Source organism: Nothoprocta perdicaria, unplaced genomic scaffold (assembly GCF_003342845.1).
Source record: "Nothoprocta perdicaria isolate Ctin4 unplaced genomic scaffold, notPer1 scaffold_317, whole genome shotgun sequence".
Taxonomy (NCBI): Eukaryota; Metazoa; Chordata; class Aves; order Tinamiformes; family Tinamidae; genus Nothoprocta; species Nothoprocta perdicaria.
In genome coordinates this window covers 571850-592299 of record NW_020455552.1, presented here as the reverse complement: position 1 = coordinate 592299, position 20450 = coordinate 571850, and the positions used below count along the sequence as shown (strand labels likewise).

General features: G+C 54.2%; 1 protein-coding gene across 3 annotated transcripts; it reads right to left on the bottom strand.

Annotated features, from left to right (window-relative positions):
* Nucleotides 1-494: 494 nt before the first annotated feature.
* On the bottom strand, nt 495-20351 carry EWSR1 (EWS RNA binding protein 1). Of its 3 annotated transcripts, none has more exons than XM_026042885.1 (17): nt 20270-20346; nt 17519-17555; nt 17235-17286; nt 14860-14983; nt 10517-10703; nt 9208-9375; nt 8220-8434; nt 7512-7692; nt 4885-4922; nt 3934-3966; nt 3316-3434; nt 2602-2731; nt 2060-2182; nt 1806-1974; nt 1594-1691; nt 1015-1282; nt 495-853 (listed from the first exon to the last, which is right to left on the bottom strand). In XM_026042885.1, the coding sequence occupies exons 1-17, from the start codon at nt 20280-20282 to the stop codon at nt 814-816; spliced, it is 1995 nt and encodes a 664-aa protein (XP_025898670.1). In that variant the 5' UTR covers nt 20283-20346; the 3' UTR covers nt 495-813. The 3 variants fall into 3 exon arrangements, with proteins under 3 accessions (XP_025898670.1, XP_025898669.1, XP_025898672.1); XM_026042884.1 differs by having other exon boundaries at nt 4885-4919; XM_026042887.1 differs by lacking the exons at nt 495-853; nt 1015-1282; nt 1594-1691; ... (4 more) ...; nt 3934-3966; nt 4885-4922 and adding an exon at nt 6031-6139 and having other exon boundaries at nt 20270-20351.
* Between the last annotated feature and the right edge of the window lie 99 nt (nt 20352-20450).

Here is a 20450-nt window from a genome sequence, read left to right as displayed (position 1 = left end):
GGAACGGCGGGAACGGCGGGAACGGCGCGGAACGCGACCTACAGGCGGCCACAGACACAGGCAGACGCACCGGGACACGCACAGGTACACGCGCACGGCCACGCACGGGCACTCACCCCCGGCCCCGGGCTCCTCAGGGCTCCGGGCTGCAGCGGGAGGCGGCCCCGCGGCCGCTATGGGCAGACTGGGGCTGCTGGGCGGGCCGGGGCCGCGCTGGGAGCGCGGGGGCAGCCCGGGATAGAGGGGGGCCGCGGCCCCCCCACACSCCCCCGGGACCCCCAAGTCAGCGGCGCCGCCGCGAGGGGAAGGCCCGAGGGACAGGAAAGTCCCGGGCAGGGGGAGGCCCGGGACAGCGGGGAGGCCGGGCCTCGTGCGCCAGCACCTCGCCCGGCTCCTCCGCATCCTCCTCTGACCCGGCAGCGGTCCCGGGCCAGATCCCGGCTCCCGCAGGTTTCTCRAGAGAGGCCAGAAATGGTACGTTTAGAAACAGGTGGGATTTTATTTAAAAAAAAAATCACAACCATTGACATGGTAACAGTTAGCCGGCGCCTCTGGGCTTCTGCGCCTGGCGATACGAGCAAGCTCACGACGGGGGGCTGCGGCCGCAGGCGTTGAGTCAAACAACCGTCTTTGGCTGGACAACCGTTGCACTTGGTTTTAACGTTTCTCCACAAATGGTGAAAAATGCTAAACTACACACGAGGAATAATCATAATGTTGTGGCCAACATTATGAACATGGAATTATAAATTTAAAACATTTTCTGGTTTAAAAAATAAATCTGCTAGTAAATGGCGCTGGGCAGCTGTGGCTCTAGTAGGGCCGGTCTCGGCGCTCCTGGCGGTGCTCCCCCCTGCAAGCGGACGAGGAGCCGGGTGAGGGCGGCTCGAGGAAGGCGCCCGCTCCGAGGCCTCCTCTCCTCGCCCTTTTCCYGCTTCACCAAGCGGCTCCTGTGCWGGYGCCCGGCCTCCCTTCCCGCCCCGCYGCCCGGCCTCCCCTCGCTCCCGTACGTACTTGTCCATTTTTCCTGGTCCTCCGCGCCTTCCGCCTCGGCCTCCGCCTCCCATCTGCTCCAGGAGGGGCCCGGAGGGGCCGCCGGGTCCTCCTCCTCGCCGCCCTCCTCCTCCGTATCCGCCTCGGTCCACACCCCGGCCCCCGCGGAAGCCGCCTCTGTCGCCGCTGCGGCCGCCTCGGAACATGCCGCTGGGTCCCCCGCGGTCCATGAGGCCACCGCCTCTCCCGCCTCTCATGCCCCCGGGGCCGCCTCTACCACGCTCCCCACCTGGGAGAGAGGAAAACRTTCCCAGGAAAAGAGCAACCGCAGGGCAAGGAGTCTATGGGCACAGGAAAGCTGTGCTGCAAGAGCAGGSGGGACACTCTGAGGGCCAAGGACGCTGCAGGACAGGAGATCCTCTCTGCCCCCTTAGGGCCAGGGGCAGCAGGATCAGCCGGGCCTGCTGGTGGGATCAGCTCCCACTCGGGTGACGCTTCCCGGCTCTCCCAGGGCTGGAAACAGCCCCTCCAGCTGCGGCTGAGGAGCTCAAGGGCGCCGGGGCCTGGAGCCCTGCCGCGGGGACCTGGGCACACACGTACCTGGCGGGGGGAAAGGGGGTGGCAGGAACCCTTCGGGTTTCGGAGCCTTGCACTGGTTACACTCCGTTCTCCAGGCGAAGTTCTGGTTTCCGCAGCCCCTGGGCAAAACAGCAGTTAGCAAAGTCTGTGCCCCAGAGCTGGAGCGAGCCCACGGCCGGAATTCCAAGCCAAAAGGGAGGCGAGTTCCCTGCGGGGACAGCGGGGGTACTTACGGATTGGGACACTGCCAGTCCCCGGCGCGGTGCTGCACGCTACCGCTGGAGGGGTTTCTTCTGGATCCCCGGGGTCCTCTCGAGGAGAAGCCACCCCTGTCTCCGCCTCTGCCTCCCATCCGGCCCATGGGCCCACTCGGACCGCCGGGACCGCCAGGACCACTGGGACCTGCAGGAAAGCCCTGTTAACTGCAGCAACAGGCGGAGCGTGGGGTGTAGCAGGGCGGCTGTGGGCGGCGTGGCGGGCAGGTTACCTGGGCGCAGCGGGGGCGGCATCCCGCGCGGCTCACGTGGCGGCATCCCGCCCCGCACGCTGTTCAGGGAGCCCTTCTTCCGTGTCAGAGTCACCTTGATCTTGCTCCCCTGGAAATCCTTCCCTAGGATGAACAGGGCAAGAGCCTCATTTTGTGCTGGGAGCCTCTGCTCCTTCCTAGACTCCGCTACCACACACACCAGGCTAYGGAAGAGCACGAAGTCACCAACTGCACAGAGGTGTCAAAGGCAGCAGGGAAGAAGTCAACCCATGTGGGACTAAGATAAGCCCCAGATACAGGAGGGGAGTAACGGGGGAGAGGAGCCGAGGCTCCCGGGGCCAAGCACGACCCAAAGCAGCATCCTCCTGTTCAGCTAAAACCTGCAGGCCTTGAGGCAACAGCCTCTGGGATAACCCGGAGCCAGCTCCAAACGACCACAACCCTGCGTGYCCCAGGGCGCAAATGCCCACTTGGTTAGCCATGAATCCAGCCGGGACATCTTCAGCAAAGCGTTTCCGCCACGAACGCGCTCCCAAACTCACCATCAAGCCAATCTACRGCTGTTTTGGCAGCGGATGGGTCGTCATAGTATACGGTGGCATCTCCTTTGGGYTTGCCCGTCTCCTTGTCAATGTAGAGGTGTATCATAGGCTGCCCAGTCCTCTTGTTCATCTGGTAGGGAACAAACCACCAGCTCAGCTTGCATCTCGCCCTCTGTGCCACGGCTCAACCCCGCACAGCTCAGTCTCTAATTCCTGCCTCAGCCCCTGCAGCAGGTACTTCCCAAAGGAGCCAAGTGCCTCCCAAAGCACCGCTGGGCACACGGGCCTCTCCTGCAGGCACCTGGCAGCACAAGAAAGGGGCTACGCAGAGAGGAGGCAAAATCTCTTGAAGACAAAACCTCTTCTCACGCTCCTCCAYCTCTCTCCCGCCACCCATTCCCTCCAGCCTGCCAGCAGCGGATCCACAGGGACACAGCTCCTCCATTCCGAGGACGTGAGCTCTCTTGCTTCCGTAAATCCAACTGGGATGTCAAAGGACAAACCGTGCACAGCTTCCTCCCCAAAGCCTGAGCTACGGGTCACCTCCAGGCTGTGGAGATCCCAGCGCYCCCCCAGCAGGAGACCTGCCCACTCCCTGGATGAGGTGGCTGAAACGGAGACGGGTGACACGGTGGTAGGAAGGAGAAGGCCAATCCCTGTCCACCTTCCACGAGCGGGGGAGACGCTGACACGCACCCACGTGCTCCTCCTCACCCTGACAACTCCGCACTGCTTGAAGAAATCCGCCACATCCTCCAGGGTAACATTGTCATTGAGTCCCTGTACGTAAACGGAACTGTTGTCCATGTCCTCGTCTGGCTCCATAGGAGGGCCTAGGAGATAATCACAGTGTCACGACAGTGACAGGACACAAGGGACTCCAAAACGGTGTGTTTTATCAGGCCAACCCCGATGCAGGTGCTTCTCTTTCCATGGCTGTTTCCATACAGCTTCGGCAGGAGCGAGCTGGGCTGCGCCCACGGGCCGGGCCGGTTCCCTCGCGGGCAGCAGCCCCGCAGACGCCCACCCAGAGCAATGCCCAACTGCAGGGCCAGCCCCCAGGGCCGTAGCGACGGGTACGGCAGACAGGGTGGCTATGGGAAAGGGCCACATCTCTCAAACACGGGCTGTTTTCCCCCTATCCAGGTGTTCTGACGAGTCAGGAACACACGAACACACGATACGGCCGTGAAGAGCCCACAGGTGGCTGAGCATCCTCGTGCTGCTTGTCCAAGGGGGCAAGCGAGGGGCGAGAGCCCTCGCCCGGGGCGCAGGAGCTCGGGAGGGCCCCGTGTCCCCGGACAGGGGAGCCGAGCAGTCGCTTGCAATTACCTAAATCAAGGTCTGGTCCTTCTTCCGCGTGTCCTGCCAGTCGGGAGAGAACCACAGAGAGCCCAGTTAGTGCACGTCTTGCAGGCTGAAGCGACACACACAAAACTATCTACTTATAACCACCATTCGATGGCATCGGTTAAACTCAAATCTGACCTGCATTGCATGAATGTCAGCAATGCACCTTTCACTTGGTGAGCGGTTTGCTATTTTAGCAGCCTTTCAAAACCATTAACCACTTATTACACTTTTTTTTTTTTTAAATGCTTTACCAGGCCAATCAGTTTTAAGCTTATTTAAAAAAAAAAAAAAAAGTTACTTTAAAAAACATTATCAAATGCAAACCAGTTATTTTCCCCAAATTACAGAAGTGGTTTCAATTCTTCCACGTTACCCTGTGTCTTGTAACACATAGCCCTAGGCATTGCCGGCAGTACCCATTACAGTCTTGGTGCATATGTCACTTTAACCACTTATCACAGAATCACAGAATGTTCAAGGTTGGAAGGGACCTCTAGAGATCACCTAGTCCAACCTTCCTGCTCAAGCAGGCACACCCAGAGCATGTGGCACAGGGCGGCATCCAGGTGGGTTTTGGAGACCTCCAGAGAAGGAGACTCCACAACCTCCCTGGGCAGCCTGTTCCACTGCTCTGGCACCCTCACAGTGAAGAAGTTCCTCCTCACCTGGAGATGGAACCTCCTGGGTTTCAGCTTATGCCCATTACCCCTTGTCCTATCGCTGGCCACCAGTGAAAACAGCCTGTCCCCTTCCTCCCTGCATTCTCCCTTCCTGAACTTACACACATTAATCAGATCCCCTCTCAGATCTGATCTTAACCACTTATCAAACTAATACAAAAATTACACTTTTTTTTCTAAAATCTGACTGCAATTTTCATTTTTTTTTTTTTTTTTTAAACACTATCCAGTGTAATGCTCAAAAACTTACCACCGGGCTTACTGAAGCCACCTCGCTCTCCAGCGCTGCTGGGGGGATAAACGAAGAAATGAAGGCCTGTCTCTTTGCACTGGCTAAACATCTCCAAAGAATTCATCTGTCTGTCTCTCAGCTCGTCACTATGCCTTTCTTCAGGACAGCTTGCTGTCTGTCTCTCAGCTTGTCACTATGCCTTTCTTCAGGGCAGCCTGCTGTCTGTCTGTCTCTCAGCCCRTCACTATGCCTTTCTTCAGGGCAGCTTACTCAAATTTCCTTTTACATAGGTAACCTCGCTTCTGTGCTTTTAGACACCACTTTTGCTGTGGCACCCTTGCGGTGCTCGCATGGGTATTAGCAGTGCAATACTTGCCTGGGAAGGACGCACCGTTCGGAGCGCTACGGATTGGGGTGGGCTTCCAAGGCAGCCCCGGGGCGGGGGTGCTGGTCAGCTCCCTCCCCTCGCGTGTCCACAAAGGAGCACCCGCGGCCCCGCGCAGCGGGGGACAGGAGCGAGCCCGCAGGGCCGCACACACACAGGTGGAAAGGCAGGAGACACCCACACGCAATCCCTACAACACAGTTCAGCTGACATTTCCGCTAAAGCCCTCTGGATAAAGCCATACATTCGGGTTGCTACTGCATTTAACAAGTCTCTGTGGGAGGAGAAGTTACAGGAGAGCGCGCGGGCTGCAGGGCCTGGGGTGCCGCTTTGTGGACACGGGCCAGGACGGACGGACGGTGTCGCGGGGAACGCGCGGCCGCTCCGCTCGGCGAGGGCCACCCCAGGGGCAATTTGGAGGCTTCTTTTTGGAAAGGCAGAACTTGTTTGGAGGGAGGCAGGCAGAGGAGGGAGAGCACCACCTATTTTCTAGCAAGTACTGCACTTCTAATACTGGAAAAAGAAGAGTTGTCAATACACAGTTTTGAGCTGTTGCATGCAGCTTTGCCTCCTTTCGTTAAAGTACACACCATATATGTAACGTCTCTCTTTTTTAAACACATACTGTTAACACTTTTTAATGTTACACAATTCTAAAGCAGTATACCTCCTCTGGTTTTATTACCAAAAAACAAGTACGCAGTTACCAAAGTTACAGAAGGATTCCATTTATGCAATGAATACATTTGGTTAAAAATATTCTATGTATATTTTTCCTCTCCATATGGACACCGTGTCTAGTCTCACTTTTCATTATGCTGTCGGCTGAGTACTGAGTACGGGTACTTTTTAAGTATTGAAGTGTATACAAGGCTCTCACTTTGTAACCTGTAGCATATAAATGCGACAAAGCATGTTAAAAAGGTTCCACGTTTAACAGCCAATGAAAATATAAAATAATTGAGTCAATGAAAAAGGGCATGTTAATAACATTGAGCTCCTTACCTGCTGGAGACACTGAAATCCATCACCACAGCATGTTAAGAAGGGCCGAGTTCCCCTACCTGCCCTTGGTGCTCATGGAGAGGCCACCTTTTCTATGGACACCAGAAAAGCCATGTCCATAAAGCAGGGGGCCCTTCCAGCCAAGTGGGAATCACTACGTACGTTAATTKAATCTCGGATTATGGGTGTGATTAGAGACAGATGGCAAATCTTTTGCAGTGAGCTCTGAAGGAACTAGAAATTTGCAGATGTGATGATAGATATTTCAAGTGTCTACATCTACTTTAAACCGTTAGAGATAAATACATCACGGGTGAAATCTTTATATAGACCAAGGAACTTGGCTCCGCTCGTGCCAATTCAAGCCAAATGTCTTCCAAGAGGAGCACAATCTTTTTCTGCCATTTGCATGGACAGTTGCATTTCTCCGATAAAGATTTCAAGCCACGTCAACCCAGAGGACAGAGCTATGCAGACCRGTGCCGGAACCGGCGCCAAGCCCGGCTGTACGAGCTGCTGGCCAGGCTGCCCGTGCGCGGGAGCGGCGAGCCCGGCTGCCCGGCACGAGGACTGGCTCCCCGCGCCCCCCGCCGTGGTGCCCACGTGCATGTACAGACCCCCTGCATAGCTCTGGCCGCCGCTGCGAGGGGATGGAACACACACCAAGCGCCGCCCTGCTCCGCCAGCCTGCGGGGCTAGTTGCCCTCCTCACCTTTACTCCGAGCCCCCACGGGCGGGGAGAGCAACTGCCGGCCAGCTCGGCGCGTGCGGGGCCGTCCTGCCGGGCTCTGGGTGCTGCGGCAGCACCGAGCTGCGCGCCGAGGACGCGTGGGTGCCCTGTGCCCACGGCTGGCAGCGGACACGAGGCTGCCGCCGCGGACACCCCTGCGCTGTGGGKATCCCCTCAGCGAGGCGCAGGAGGCAGCTCCTGCGCCCGGGGAGCTTTGTGTGTGTTCGATCCACCGCTATGTTAAACCCCGCAGAGGATTTCGCCTCTGCGCGACCACGAAGGTTGCTGAAAGGTTTGGCAATACCCCTAATTGCCCCGGGCCCAACCAGCTGCAGGAACAACAAAAATCAGATCCTGCTCCTATTCCCCCTGGGAGAATGTTTCCATGGATTAAAAGCAATGCTGCTGCAGAGGTTTGCTCCATGGAAGTATGACTGGAATTGCCAACCTTTCAGTCCCCTCTTTGCATTCCAAATCCTATGGGTAAAATGGATTTAGGTAAAAGGAGAAAAGATTTGCTCTTACCCCATTCCACCGCGTCCTCCTCCCCGCCCACCTCTGCTCATGCCTCCGCGATCATATCCCCCTCTTCCCCTGCCCCGGCTATCAGGGCCGCTCATGTTCCGGTTCTCTCCTGGGCCTGGAAAGCCTCCGGATTCCTGTCCGTAGACACTCATGCTGCTGGGATGGTCCTGACGGAACAAACCTGAGGAAGTGTTAACGGAAATGTTAGGCAGCCGCACACCAGAGCGGCACTGAGATGCCTGGCCCCTATTAAGTCTTTCCTTCCCTGCCGCTTTCAGCACCAGAACCTAAGGAGCATCCCCCAACAAGTGTTTGCTCTATTCCTAGAGCCTGGGTGCTGTTTTAGGGAGGATGCACCGTTTTCCATCTGCGACACCAGGTTTTCCCAGTCCCAGCTCTCCTGGACTGCCACCTGGCAAGGCCCAGGCACTTACGCCAAGTCCTGCCCACTCCAGGCCGCCCCAAGATCTCCCATTTCGGTGCCTTTCAACTACCCATCCCCTTCCCGCAGCCCAAGGCACCCACTGCGCTYTGTCCCCAAGCCAGACGGGCCGGTTTGCAGCACCGAAGGACCAGAACAGCCCAGGGATGCTCTGCCTTCGATGCAAAGCGGGACCCCCTGGGCCCCTCTCCGCACACACAGCACACCCGAGCGTGCGAGAGCCCGCAGCCGAGCCCTGCGGCTGCTGCTACTCGTGGCCCACTCACTCTGCTGGCTGTAACTGCTGCTCGGCTGGCTGTACTGGCTCGGCGCCTGGCCGTAGGAGCCGGTCGGGGGCGGGTAACTAGTTGGTGGAGGCTGCTGCCCGTAGCTGCTCTGTTGGCCATAGCTGCTCTGCGGCCCGTAGCTGCCTTGATGCCCGTAGCTGCTCTGCTGGGAGTAAGTGCTCTGATCGTAACTGCTTGGCTGCGTGGAGGAGTAGCTGGAAGACAAAAGCATTAAACACACGGAAGGGTAAGTCCATTCACCGGGCCGGGCGCATTAGCCCGYGGCAGCGTCTCGCTAGGGAGCCATGCAATTTTAAGCCCTATGTATTATTGGAAAAACAAAACCAAACCAAAAAAACACACCACATTTAAAAAGGTGAAGACAGTCTGCGGAGGCTATTCTGATGGCGGGGGAAAAAATAAACCTGGCTGATTTTGCTTTTAGCAGTCCACATGACCACTGACCACTCGTGTTTTGTGCATAGTTCTAGAAAGAGGCAAAAGCAGCAGGGTTAAAATCAGTGGCAATGCAGACAAGAGGCTCCCTCTGCCTGGGCACTGAAATGCTCTCCTCTGGTGGATAATGAAGTTCTGCTTCATGTATTTCAGGCTTTGGGATATTCCAAAACACGCAGGCTAGAAGTCGGCATCAACTCCATATGTAAGAGCAGATATTATGGACAGCCGAGGTCAAAGCCATGACAAGGACGTGGCCAAGGGGCACTTCCACACCCCAGATGTGGGAAATTTCTTAAAAGYATTTGGCATTTTTGCCTTGTCAGTGCAGATCTGAATGCAGAGACACCTATTCWCTTGCTCATAGCCTCATCATCCTTATGAGAAGCATCACGCCTGCCTTCCCTCAGACATCAAACCTCCCTTTACATTYGTTCATCCAAAATCCCTTTCCTTCCCCCGCAAAATTGCCCAAGCGAAGGCAACAGTTCCAAGCCCAGCTGCCCCAGGCCTAGCCTTTGCAGAGAGTTACCTGGTGGGAGGATAGGATGGAGGCGCCGTGACCGGCTGCATGGGGTAACTGGCAGGCACCTGAGGATAACCGTAGTTACTCTGGCCRTAGCCCAGGCTGGGCTGGCTGTAGCCTGTCGTACTTGACGGGGGCTGGCTCGTCTCTGCTGGTTTACTGCCATCCTGGGGTCTGAAAAGCAACACTCAACAGTGAGGAAACACTGGCACAAACCTGAGCAAGTAAAGCCCTCGGATCCTCCCTCTCCTTACAATATAAATGTGCTGTTTCTTGGGGAATTGCCACAAGCCGGCATCAAATCGGTGTCAAGTCATTCTGACAGCAGTTCATATGCACCAGTTACACACTAAACRTTTTGCCATCACTGATAGGTACTTTATCTGCTCCCGTGCCACCAGGAAAGGCTTGGGCAACATCATTAACAGAGCACTTAAAAAGGACTAGAGCTTGTTTGCTGGCTGCGTTGTGAAACCTCACGCCAGGGATTTAGACTTTGGCTCCAGAATGACCGAAGGATGTGAAAGGGCCGGGAATCAGCAGCAGTCACTCCAGCCAGGCTGGCTCGGCACAGCCCTCGTAAACCATTAGCTAAAGGCAGCCAGAAACTACATCAGTTAAAGGCATCTGTGTTTGGCTTCCAGTTCAGGGCAATGAGGTCTTGCTCCATATACATGACTGGAGAGCAAWGCTCGGGATGAACCCTGAAGGTCTGAAAATGAAGAGGGCTCTTGCACAGAATTCACACTTCCCCTTCTTTCAGTGTTGGCCCTTCCTGTTTATAATCTTATGGAGTTTCTCAAAGCTGAGTGAAAACAATCCAACTACTTCCGCTGTAGAAGCTGGGAAATTATTTATTTTAAATGACTTGAGAACTATTGTTTCAAGTGTTACCTGAAAGACAGGGATAGAGCTGCGTTAGGCTCTATCTTTCCTAACCAAAGGAGCTACTGCAAACATCAGGTAAATGAATAAAGCAGCTTGTACGTGCTACTAAATGAGGTTCTATTATATATTCTAAAAACTTCCTGCAGTGAGCAAACAGCTACGCTAAACATGCAAACAACAGTGTGTGAGGCCGCGTGATTTAAAAAACAAACTGCCCTCTGCACATGCACCTATTCGCACCGCAGCAGCCCAGGCCAGCCCGCGGCTCAGAACCAGCCCAGGCCCTGCCCGATCTGCTCTTTCACACGTCCTCGGTGCAGAGCCACGGAGCCGGGGCCTCGGAGGGCGCTGGGAGGAGCCGCAGCCGGAGCCGAGCGGCGCCGGGAAGGCCCRTGCAAGCCCCGCGGGCGCCGGCGGCCGCGGTTACCTGGCGGGCGGCGCGGCGGGCGGTGGCTGCCCGTAGCTGGGGTAGGCGGGCTGGCTGCCGTAGGCGGACGGCGCTGCGTACGAGGCCTGGGTGGTGGAAGCCGTAGCGGCGTTAGTGTCGTAGCTGGCTGTGCCGTAGCCCTGCACGGGCTGGCTGTAGGCCGGGGGGGCCGCCGGCGCGCTGTAACCTGCAACAAACAACAGCCGCCTCAGGTGAGCGCCTCAGGCTTGTGGTTTACCGAGACCTCAGAAACACTCAGATTGTGTCAATTCAGGAATATTGCAAGGAACCGCAAAAGGACACCCAAACGCAGGACCCTTCGATAACCCCCGCAAAGGGAAACCTCTTCCTACACCCGCGGGGATCAGCAGCTGCGCTCCCGGACCCCAGGGCAAAGCGCCCGTCAATCGGTGGCTACAGGCGGATGGCTCAGAGCTCCCGCCACTCGGAGCCCACGCGGGACAAGCGGAGACACGCAGAGCCTCTGAAAAGCAGGAGCCACATAAAGGCCTTTAAGGCCTTAACGCAATTGATTAAAAAAGGAGTGTGTGGGGGGTGAAGTTCGATCCCATCTTTTCAGCATGTCTGAAAAATGAAAGCACAGAACGGCACAAGCCTGGAAGTTCTGAACAACCGTCCAGGAATATCTGAGATGCCAAATGGCCTCCATTTAGATTAGTCTTGCCAGCAGCCACCACGGGATGATTTAGGTGACCATTTGGGTTGATACAAAGATGAAAATCGGGTTTTTGCCTCAGTGAAGAAACTTGCAAGCAGACTTTCAAATCACAAAAGAYTAGACGTAGAACTTCACCAATTAAAAATGTTGCCAGCAGAAGCTGATTTACTAAAACCACAAACTTTGATTGCTAAAGAGCAGCCAACCGGTCTCCATCTTACGGTCACGCTCTTAAATGCATCAATTAAAACAACAGCTTCTCCTTCGCTTGTTATTTTTATTAAACATAAGACATGGGAGACGTACTCTTCCTTCTAGATACACAGCATTTTAGACTAATSGTGCTGTAGTGTTTGTTATTTCAATTGCCCAATTTGCAAAGAAAGGAGAGCGAGGCTGATGGATCTGCAGCTCCTTCCTCTCCCTCCCAAAGCCCCTTCCCGGCTCGCTGGGCTTCCCAGGTACCTGCCACCACATCAGGCCCCTTCCCAGCTGCCTGTGCTAGCAAGAAAAGAGGAAGAGGAGTGAGAAGAGGAGTCATAAAAGCACCAGAGAAAACTTGTCTCCCACCAGGAAGCACCTGTATGAACGGCCAGCAAATCAGTTCCCAAAATGGTTCAATCCTTTTTGCTRAGAGGATCTCTGGAAAGCAAAGTCYTGTTCCAAGAGTTACTGAAGAAGGGTGCATGATGCTGAGCAGAACAAAACAAACACGATCTAGAGCCTCGGGCAGACTGAAACACATTGAAATGTTTCATGTGAGCCACCCAAGACACTGCACCAAGACCAACCAACACCAAAAGTCCTTACTGAATCCTTATTGAGCGTGGCTGAAGTCTGAAAACTGATTGAAAAGGGCTAGAGTCTGCGATCAAGTCAATTTTGAAGTGTCACTGAACCCAAAACTCGAGTCCCAGTCTCACCGCCGGGAGTCTTGTCACAGGCAAGAGGCACAGACAGGTTTTCCCAAGTCCAAACATTTTGGAGCAGTTAGCAGTACCCTCATCCCTCAAAAAGGATAAGAAGGAAAAGAGASTGTCCTGAATATTGATGTTTTAGCTCAGATGCACAGAAAATCTTCAGGACTACKTTGTGTGTGTGTTGGGGGCGGGCAGCAGTAGCCAATACGGCTGTGGCTGTGTTAAATTCAAATTCTGAGTATTAAAAAATAAAATAGGCGACATATCTAACTCCTAAATGTCCCATGTAAAAAGAGAAATGGGAGTTAGTTATTCGTAGAGAACAGGTCTCACTTAGCTAGTTAAAGCAGATTCATATTTGGATATTTGAAATTCTGCACTTGCCCCAAAATGCCACTTTTAGCAATCCAATTATCACAGCAGATGCAACTCATATTTACTCTCATAATTCACMCTTAGACACTGCTGTGATTAAAGAGCAAACCACGACCGCAGATTTGATGGGGCCAATTAATCCTCTGATCCACTTTTGGACTGGGGGGTAGCAGACGAGTCTGTGGGCTCCTCACCTCCAAGTCCCTCTCTTTTGTACCAAGGTGACACGATGACTCCAAGACACCTTTTCCTGTGGCCTTCTGGAGGCGAGAAGCAACCTCTGTGTTAACTCTCACCTCGAGCAGCCCGAGAGGGCCAGGTGCTTTGTCCTGCACGAGGTGGCCGGGCAGGTTAAAACAGCCCTAATCTGAGCGACGAGGGGATGCAGAGGAACCGGCTCTGCCGTTCTCGCAGTCGGGAGGCTGCATCTGCCCCGCTTGGGGATGACAACAGCAGCATCTTGCACAAAAATGCACCGTTAAGATAAAAAGGCACTCTGTTTTCAACTAACTCCAGTCGTTCCCCTGCTAAAAAAAGTCAATCCCTGGGAGAAATGCACTGAAATTCAATGCAAAAGCTGCAAGTGTCTTTGGGCGCCGAGGTGTGTGCCCCAGGGAACACCGTGAAACAAATRTTCACAAGCCCAACGTGATCTTCCATTTGACCACTATGTATTTCTTTAAAATGAAAAATAGAAGTCTTTTTTTTTTTTGCCTAAAAAATAAGGTATACAGGCAAGATTTATTTCTTGCTAATGCATYATTCTCCCTCAAACCAAAGGGACAAGCAAAAACTCAGCCAGTACAAGAACCTGTGACCCCCACAGGACTGAAGCCAGCAGGAAGGACCAAGGGAGTCAGGTATTTACAATAAAAAAACCTTAGGAGTCAACACTCTACTACTGCTTTGTATAGCTTATATATTTTCTAAAATATGGTTTATATATTTGCAGAGTGTCAAAGGGAAAGGAAGAAGCCCACAGAGAGTCTGCAGTGCCACTGACTAAGGGCTACTTGGTTTTCATTCTGCAGGACACGAGCCAACTGGCAGGCAGAAACTTTTGTCATCCATAAAGATGTTTAATCTTCACTTCCATAAAGATGTGGAGCTGGAGATACTATATGAGAGGTTTTTCTCCCTCTACTTGTTCCTTGTAAAGCCACCTCCTACCATTTCAGGGGCCAGATACATAGGCACAGTCCCTGTCCATGCTGGTACTCATAATCTTTGGGAAATATTTAAGAAAGATCCTGCTAGAGTAACGTTAGTCCTTCATAAGAAAGGTGGATCTGTAGATAATGACACTTAGAGCACTGCACGAAGGAGACCTTGCATCCTTTTTTTCAGCAACTTCTGAAYAGCCAGGTCCAGATAGGAATATGTCTCAATAGTTGCTCTTTTCAACAGCAAGACATTTTCACAAAAGTCCAGTTTAAAGAGCGTATGCTGGAGTAATTTACAGAGCACTAATGAAGATGTGAGAGATGCATCTGCRCTGGAAACGCAGAGACAGAACACGGAACACCCAAGTGTGGTGGCCAGGACATCTGACGTGTCTAAACATGTTGTTCCTAAACGTATCGTTTAGGGAACGATACGAATACGACAAGGGGCTCAATTCACCTGAAACCTCGTGGAACAGCTGCTGTTACCGCAGGGGAAGTTCTACCCATAAAGCAGGTCGCTCAGAGGAACTCTGCACAGCTGCTCATTGGAGATGGGGAACTTGCATTACAGGCTAGCAAAACTCTCACTGTACCTGGYGGGTGTTGTGAGCACTGTGATGCTGCCGGGTTTTGTGCTAAAAGGGACACCTAAAGGGTTAACTGCACCAGGTTTAGACAGGACGAGACAGCATTTCCCATGCAAGAGTGAGCAGGATAGTCAAACCTGTGCTGGACCCTTCTACTGTGGGAAGCACAAGACAAGAAGTAGCGGGAACACTCTGAGAGCAGGCCCACAGTCATGTCCACCCCTCTGATTTTCAGGCAGCTGGGAAGAGTTGAGGGGAAAAGCTCCGTGCACGGGTGCCAAAGCCAGGGCGCACGTTCCCCTGGCTTGCTGCCCACGGAGGGGGCAGCTTTAATCTTTTTAATTCACACGGATGCTCTGCGGCCATGCTCAGCTCCACAGCATAAGGCAGCACCCAAAAGGCTCCCTGAAAAACCAAACGTGTGTTCGTTTGCTCCTGGCACCCGCCCACCCACGTTTAGCATCCTCTTGCTGCCCTCTCCTCCACGCAGGCCCTCCCTCGGGGGAGTACAACCCYTTCCACATCAAAGCAGCCCCAGCAATTGGGCGCGGTTGAGGCCRGAGCTCCCAGGACAAAGCAAAGCCCTGAGCTGAGCTCCATTGGCAGTGGCTCTTACCGGCGGGAGGCTGCCCGTAGGAGGTGGCGTACGCGCTCTGCCCGTACGTGCCGCTCGTCTGGGGCTGCGTGTAGCTCACGTCAGCGGGCTGCCCGTACGATCCGTAGCTCTGCTGCCCGTAAGTCTGCTCCAAAGAGGACAGGGGTTGAACTGGGGAAGTGATTTCCGCGCCTCGCACAACCCGCGCCGCGGCTGCCGCGAGGGTGCAGGTGCTGCTGCAAATCTCCGTTCGGGGCTGCARTGAGTTCCCACAGAATGGTTSAGGTTGAAGGGATCTCTAGAGATCATCTAGTCCAACCCCCTGCTCSASCAGGGACACCCGGTYGCATCCAGGCGGGTTGGGAGATCTCCAGAGAAGGAGCCTCCACAAACTCCCTGGGCAGCCTGTGCCAGGGCTCGGGCGCTCTCGTATTGCAGAAGTTCCTCCCACCTGGAGATGGAGCTGTCTGGGTTTCAACTTACACCCATTGCCCCTTGTCCTGTCACAGGCCACCACTGAGAAGAGCTGAGCCCCTTCCTCCCYACATTCCCCCTTCAAGTACTTATGTATATTGATCACATCCCCTCTCAGCCTTCTCTTCTCCAGAGAAAACAGGCCCAACTCAGTCAGTCTCGAGAGATGTTCTAGTCCCTTAATCGTCTTTGTTGTCCTGAATTCCCGAGTGCCACTTCTCAGGGCCATGGCTGGAGGGGCATCTTCTTAAAAGGGCACAAAATGCCTCTCTCTACGCAAATCAAAACGTGGAAATGTTTGGCTTGTCATTATCTAGGCACACAGGAACATCAGCTGCTTCCCCACATAAGCTGAAATACCAGCAGTGGGTCTAAGATTTAGAGCTTTAGTGCAGAACTGCATTAAAGAAAATAAATCCCCTCACATCAACACAAAACTGCCTYAGCGCTGACCAGGAGGTACCTGCTTGAGCATGCAGTTAAGAATATTCTTTATGCCCACTTTGCAAGAGTTTTAAAAACAAGAGACCCCCTGGGCATCCTCAGGTTTACCCTTCTCCAAGGTGTCCCAGCTAGGGCTACATCTGTTTTCGTGCCTTTGGGCACACGTCCGGCAAGAGGGCAGCTCTCAACCCGCACCCTACCCGAAGTTCACATCCAAGTCCAACCRCTAAAGACCAGTTTCTGCTCCTTGTCTTGCTCAGCCCCAAGGGCAGCACCACGAGCAGCAGCCCAGGGTGCCTGGATTAGCGCTGAGCTGCTGGTGCTGCAGTTTCACCAGCTTAAGATCTAACTGTGCCACTGGCTCCAACACCAGGAAGCGGCCAGCTTCCAGCAGATCCCTGTGGTCAACAGTTTGGGCTAGGACAAAACTCTACTTACAGCTTGAAAAGCAGCACCAAGACAAGCCTCAGCGTCTAGATTCTTAAAGCTATTTACTGATTTCAGTGAGAGCTGGAAACCTAAAAGCCTTTTTGGATCTAAGCTGTTCTCACTAGACTCAGGCCACAAATCTTAACCAAGAGCAGAAAAGTTTGACCAGACTCGATTTTTTCCTCCTTTTGTCAAAATCCACTACAAGAGGCAGGAAATGCTGCCAACCTCTCGTGGCTATTTGCCTGCAGCTGAGTTTGAGATGCGCCAGGCTCGCACTACAGCATGTTGATGAGGTCTGTTTTTCTGTGCTAGTTAGACCATTTTCACTTATTTTTCTGCATAACCTCTGCATTCTGAAATAATTCTTGAAACTGTTCTGTCTCAATATATTTATTCAACACAAAAACTGTGGTGGGCACCATTTCGGATGACCCAAATGCCAGGAAAGAGCTTTAGGCTCCTCTTGTAACAGTGATCTTTGTACAGAGAGCAGTTTTACACTGCAGCAGTAAGTTAAAAAAAAAAAAAAAAAAAAAAACACACGTGGAATGTACATAAATGTGTTTGGACCCTAAGGATTACAGAAGCATAATTTAATTAATCTCTTAAAGATCACTGTCATTTTGCAGTCTGAAAACATTAATAGTTTTAGCTTAAACTTAATGAAAAATCTCCAACTCCTCCAACTGCTGCAATTTCACAAAGAGCATCTTTTTTTTTTTTTTTTTTTTTTTTTAAGAGTATCTCCTACTCTGCCGAGCAAAACATGCACCAAAACACTGGCACTAAACACACAGCAAACTCCAGATTTTTATAATTTTTTTCAGCAACAACAATCTCAGGCTGGGAAATATCAAGGGGACTGCTGAAACTCTTTGCTTTTTGGGCTATACGTTAAGCACGCAGTTCTGATTGCGTGGGAAGCTAAAGGCACCTTCTTAATGATGGTTTTTGACACTGATACCCCGTGTTTTTCACGGCTGGCAGAGCCCCATGCAGGGAGACACGGGATTCCGTAGCACTTAGGAAAACGTTGTGTGTTTTACCTGGGTGGGCTGTGCGTATCCCTGCGCTGGCTGAGGTGCGTACGTGCTGTAGCTGCAAAACAAATACAGASACACTTAAACTGCAGCCCCATATTCCCGACCTCGGCAGCACGTGCATCACACACAACAACTTCCAAGCATCCGAACGACTTCTGCTGAAATCCCAAGGCAATAAGGAATCTAAGATTTAAGGGAAAACCGTAGCACTTGCACCTACACTTGAGTGAAAACACAATTATTACACCTTTTTAGAGGACAGAAGATAAGACTATGATGCTACTTACCCCTGCTGGGCCGCAGCTTGGCTATAGGTACTATAATCTACAAAGAAAGAAAGAAAAAAAGGTTGAAAAGTCATTTAACAAAATCAACAGTGAAAGAGCACAACAAAGATGTTTAATAAAACAAACAGTGTAAAAGCAGCTGGAATTTCCTCCAATGGCTCGAAAAGAGAAAGAGCTGCTACAAACCACTGGAAATCATAGTTTCGAAAGGCCTAAGGTAAATGCATTTTGGAGTCTTTTTTGAAGGAAACAAAACCTCTCTTCCCCACGTTGTTCAGGCAGTTTGTAGCAGCAACTTTGATCTCAAATGACCCTATTTTAATTTAACTGCCACCCTGGATGACACCCAAGCGGCCTGGCAGGAGGGTGTTTTGTTTGGGAACAAAAGGAACACCGGGGCTGACACTTAGAAACCCTCCTTTGGAAAGGCCAGGTTGGTTGCAGGCTCTCTGSGCTGCAGGCATTACAGTACTTCGCTCTTTCTGTTCAACTTTCAGGGGCAAAAACAAATTGCTGGAAAGTTCTGCCACTCCGAACCAAAGTTCAAGACAGGCGGCTGGCAACAAATCCCTTCCGAAAGCCCCGACCCGAGGCTAGCGCCTGATTCGGAGGAAACCCAAAATTCAGCAAACGCCAGCAAGGAAAGTCCATTCTGGCCCGTGTGGTTTGCTGCACGGGATGGAAACGCAGCCGCACGGCAATTTCCAGGCTATATTTGAAATGATTACAGCTCCTACATGGAGGCTTCCCCTCAAACTGCCAAGCGTTTCCTAGTTTCCTCCCAAACATCTCCAGCAAATGGTAGCGACGCGCTCGTCGCTTCGACCAAACCTTCCCAGACAAATTCCAGCTCTTCCAGGATCGGAAGATGTCGGGGAAAGGGTTAACCTGAGAAGCAGTTGGGCGAAGGGAAAACAAGGCGCACAAAATGGAGGCGCTGAAGCCACGAGGCGGCCACGAGGCAGCCCTCTGCAGGAGCGTATCCGGCACGAGGCGACACGGCGCCGTCGGCGCGCGGTCCGGTCCGGTGTTAGCGGATAAAAGGSAACAGTTAAGGCATTAAAGAGAATACTTGTTCAACCCCGCAAATAGTCCACCAGAGCTTCCCTGGGGGGAACGAGCCACAAGATAATCCGTGGTGAAAACCCGGTGCTCGCAGGCCTTGAGCCACTGCAGCAGTGTGCCACTCGGCCCAGGGCACCAGGGGACATTTTGGGGACCCCGTTTCACACTCCACAGGCTGCAGGCCCCGTGTGCTCAGCCCCGGGCTCGCCCGCAGCAGAACCTGCTGCTCCTCTCGCCAGCCCCTCTCCTCCTTCCCGCCGCATGGAGCGGCGGTTCAGGCTCCGGGAGGGTGCCGGGAGGAGATGCCAGAGCTTTGGCAGCCGCTCTGGGCAGCCGGGAAGCACCTGGCTCTGGCCACCAAGGTGCTCGGCCRCTTCCAAGGCTTCCAAGCACCGGAGCCAGGCCTAGGAGAGCGGCGCTCTGAAAAGCCAGGCCTTAGACGCCGCTGATGCCCCATCCAGCCTGGCCTCTCCGGCAGCCCCGGGGGCTCCTGCTCCGCTCCTTCCACCCGCAGCCGTCTCCAGGAACGTCCTCTCATTTGCCAGAGCAGATCAACACACACAATCATGTATATAACACTAGTATCATTTTTAAAACACGTCCCAGCTCTTATTTCCAAAGGGAAACCAATCTGCATCCTTCTGGTTGAGGCAGCTCCAGCCCTAAAACAGCAGCTCCCATCTCCATGCGCTAACTGGAGGGGCAGCTGTGCTTTTAACCCTGCTCTTGGCATTTCAYTCATCTTCCTATTCCTTAAGCGCTCCCAGGCGTCTTGGTCATTGTCCTCGGGGAASGCAGGTCTGTGCCGGGAGCCCCGGATCCGGGCACCCCGCGGGCCCCCCGGGAGAGGCTCCTTCCCAAAGCAGCGACGCCGGCAGCGGCTCCGCAGCCCCGTGGAGCGGGAGCCTCCGCACGGAGGGGTCTGGGGGGCCGGGCCCACGGCACGYGCGTCCCCGTGCGGGGCCTAGCGCATGCAATAAGCATGTCTGTTCACTAAGGCTACTGAAAGATTTTGTTAAGCAACCACATGTTCATTGTATGGCACGGGGTGAGACGGAGGGCACTGAGGAGGGCACTCTGCCCTGCTCCAAAGACCACCAGAAGGCGGATCACGACCACATAGCAACAGGCGGCGCATCCTGATTGGACAGCGTCGACCACGGCGCCGACTCCGCAGAACCTTCCAGAACCTTCCAGCACGACCACCAAGGGCGGAGCTGGGACCCTGCCSTACCGAAACTTCGAGAACTGGGGGCGGGGTATGAGCGTGGTTCCCTCGAGGCCGCCCCAGCGCTGTCACCCTTGGTATCCACCCTACTCTAATAAAACGTAGATGAGAAATCGGCTCTATCTATGACAGCGCGCACTGTCACTGTCGCGCTGTTAATTTAAAAGGAGAAAAACAAAAAGGAGCTAACCCCCCCAGGGGCTGCCCGCAGCGAGCAGGCGGGTTGCGACGCGTCACCGCAGGGGACCCGGCGGGGACASTGCGGGGGACTCGGCCCTGCCGCACCGGGCAGCCCGCTGCTGCCTGGGCTGCCTGCAGGCCCGCGCCGCCCTCGCGCCCAGCGACGCCGCGGCTGGGCCCGCCCGGCCCGGGCTCCGCAGCGGCGGCGGCTCCGGGGCCGGTCCTGGTGCCGGTCCCGCGGGCCGGGCCGGGGTGCSCCGCGCCGCGGCCCCGCTCACCCGTCGACGCCATTTTCTCGCCTCCCTCCTCAGCGCTCCCAACGTCCAGCCGCTGCGAGTGCCGCCAGCCCGCGCCGCGCATGCGCCGCCGCCGCCACACCCCYCCCACCTCGGGCCGCACCACGGCGCCCGTGCGGGGGGGTGTGCGGAGAGGCGCCGCAGCACCGCACCGCACCGAGAG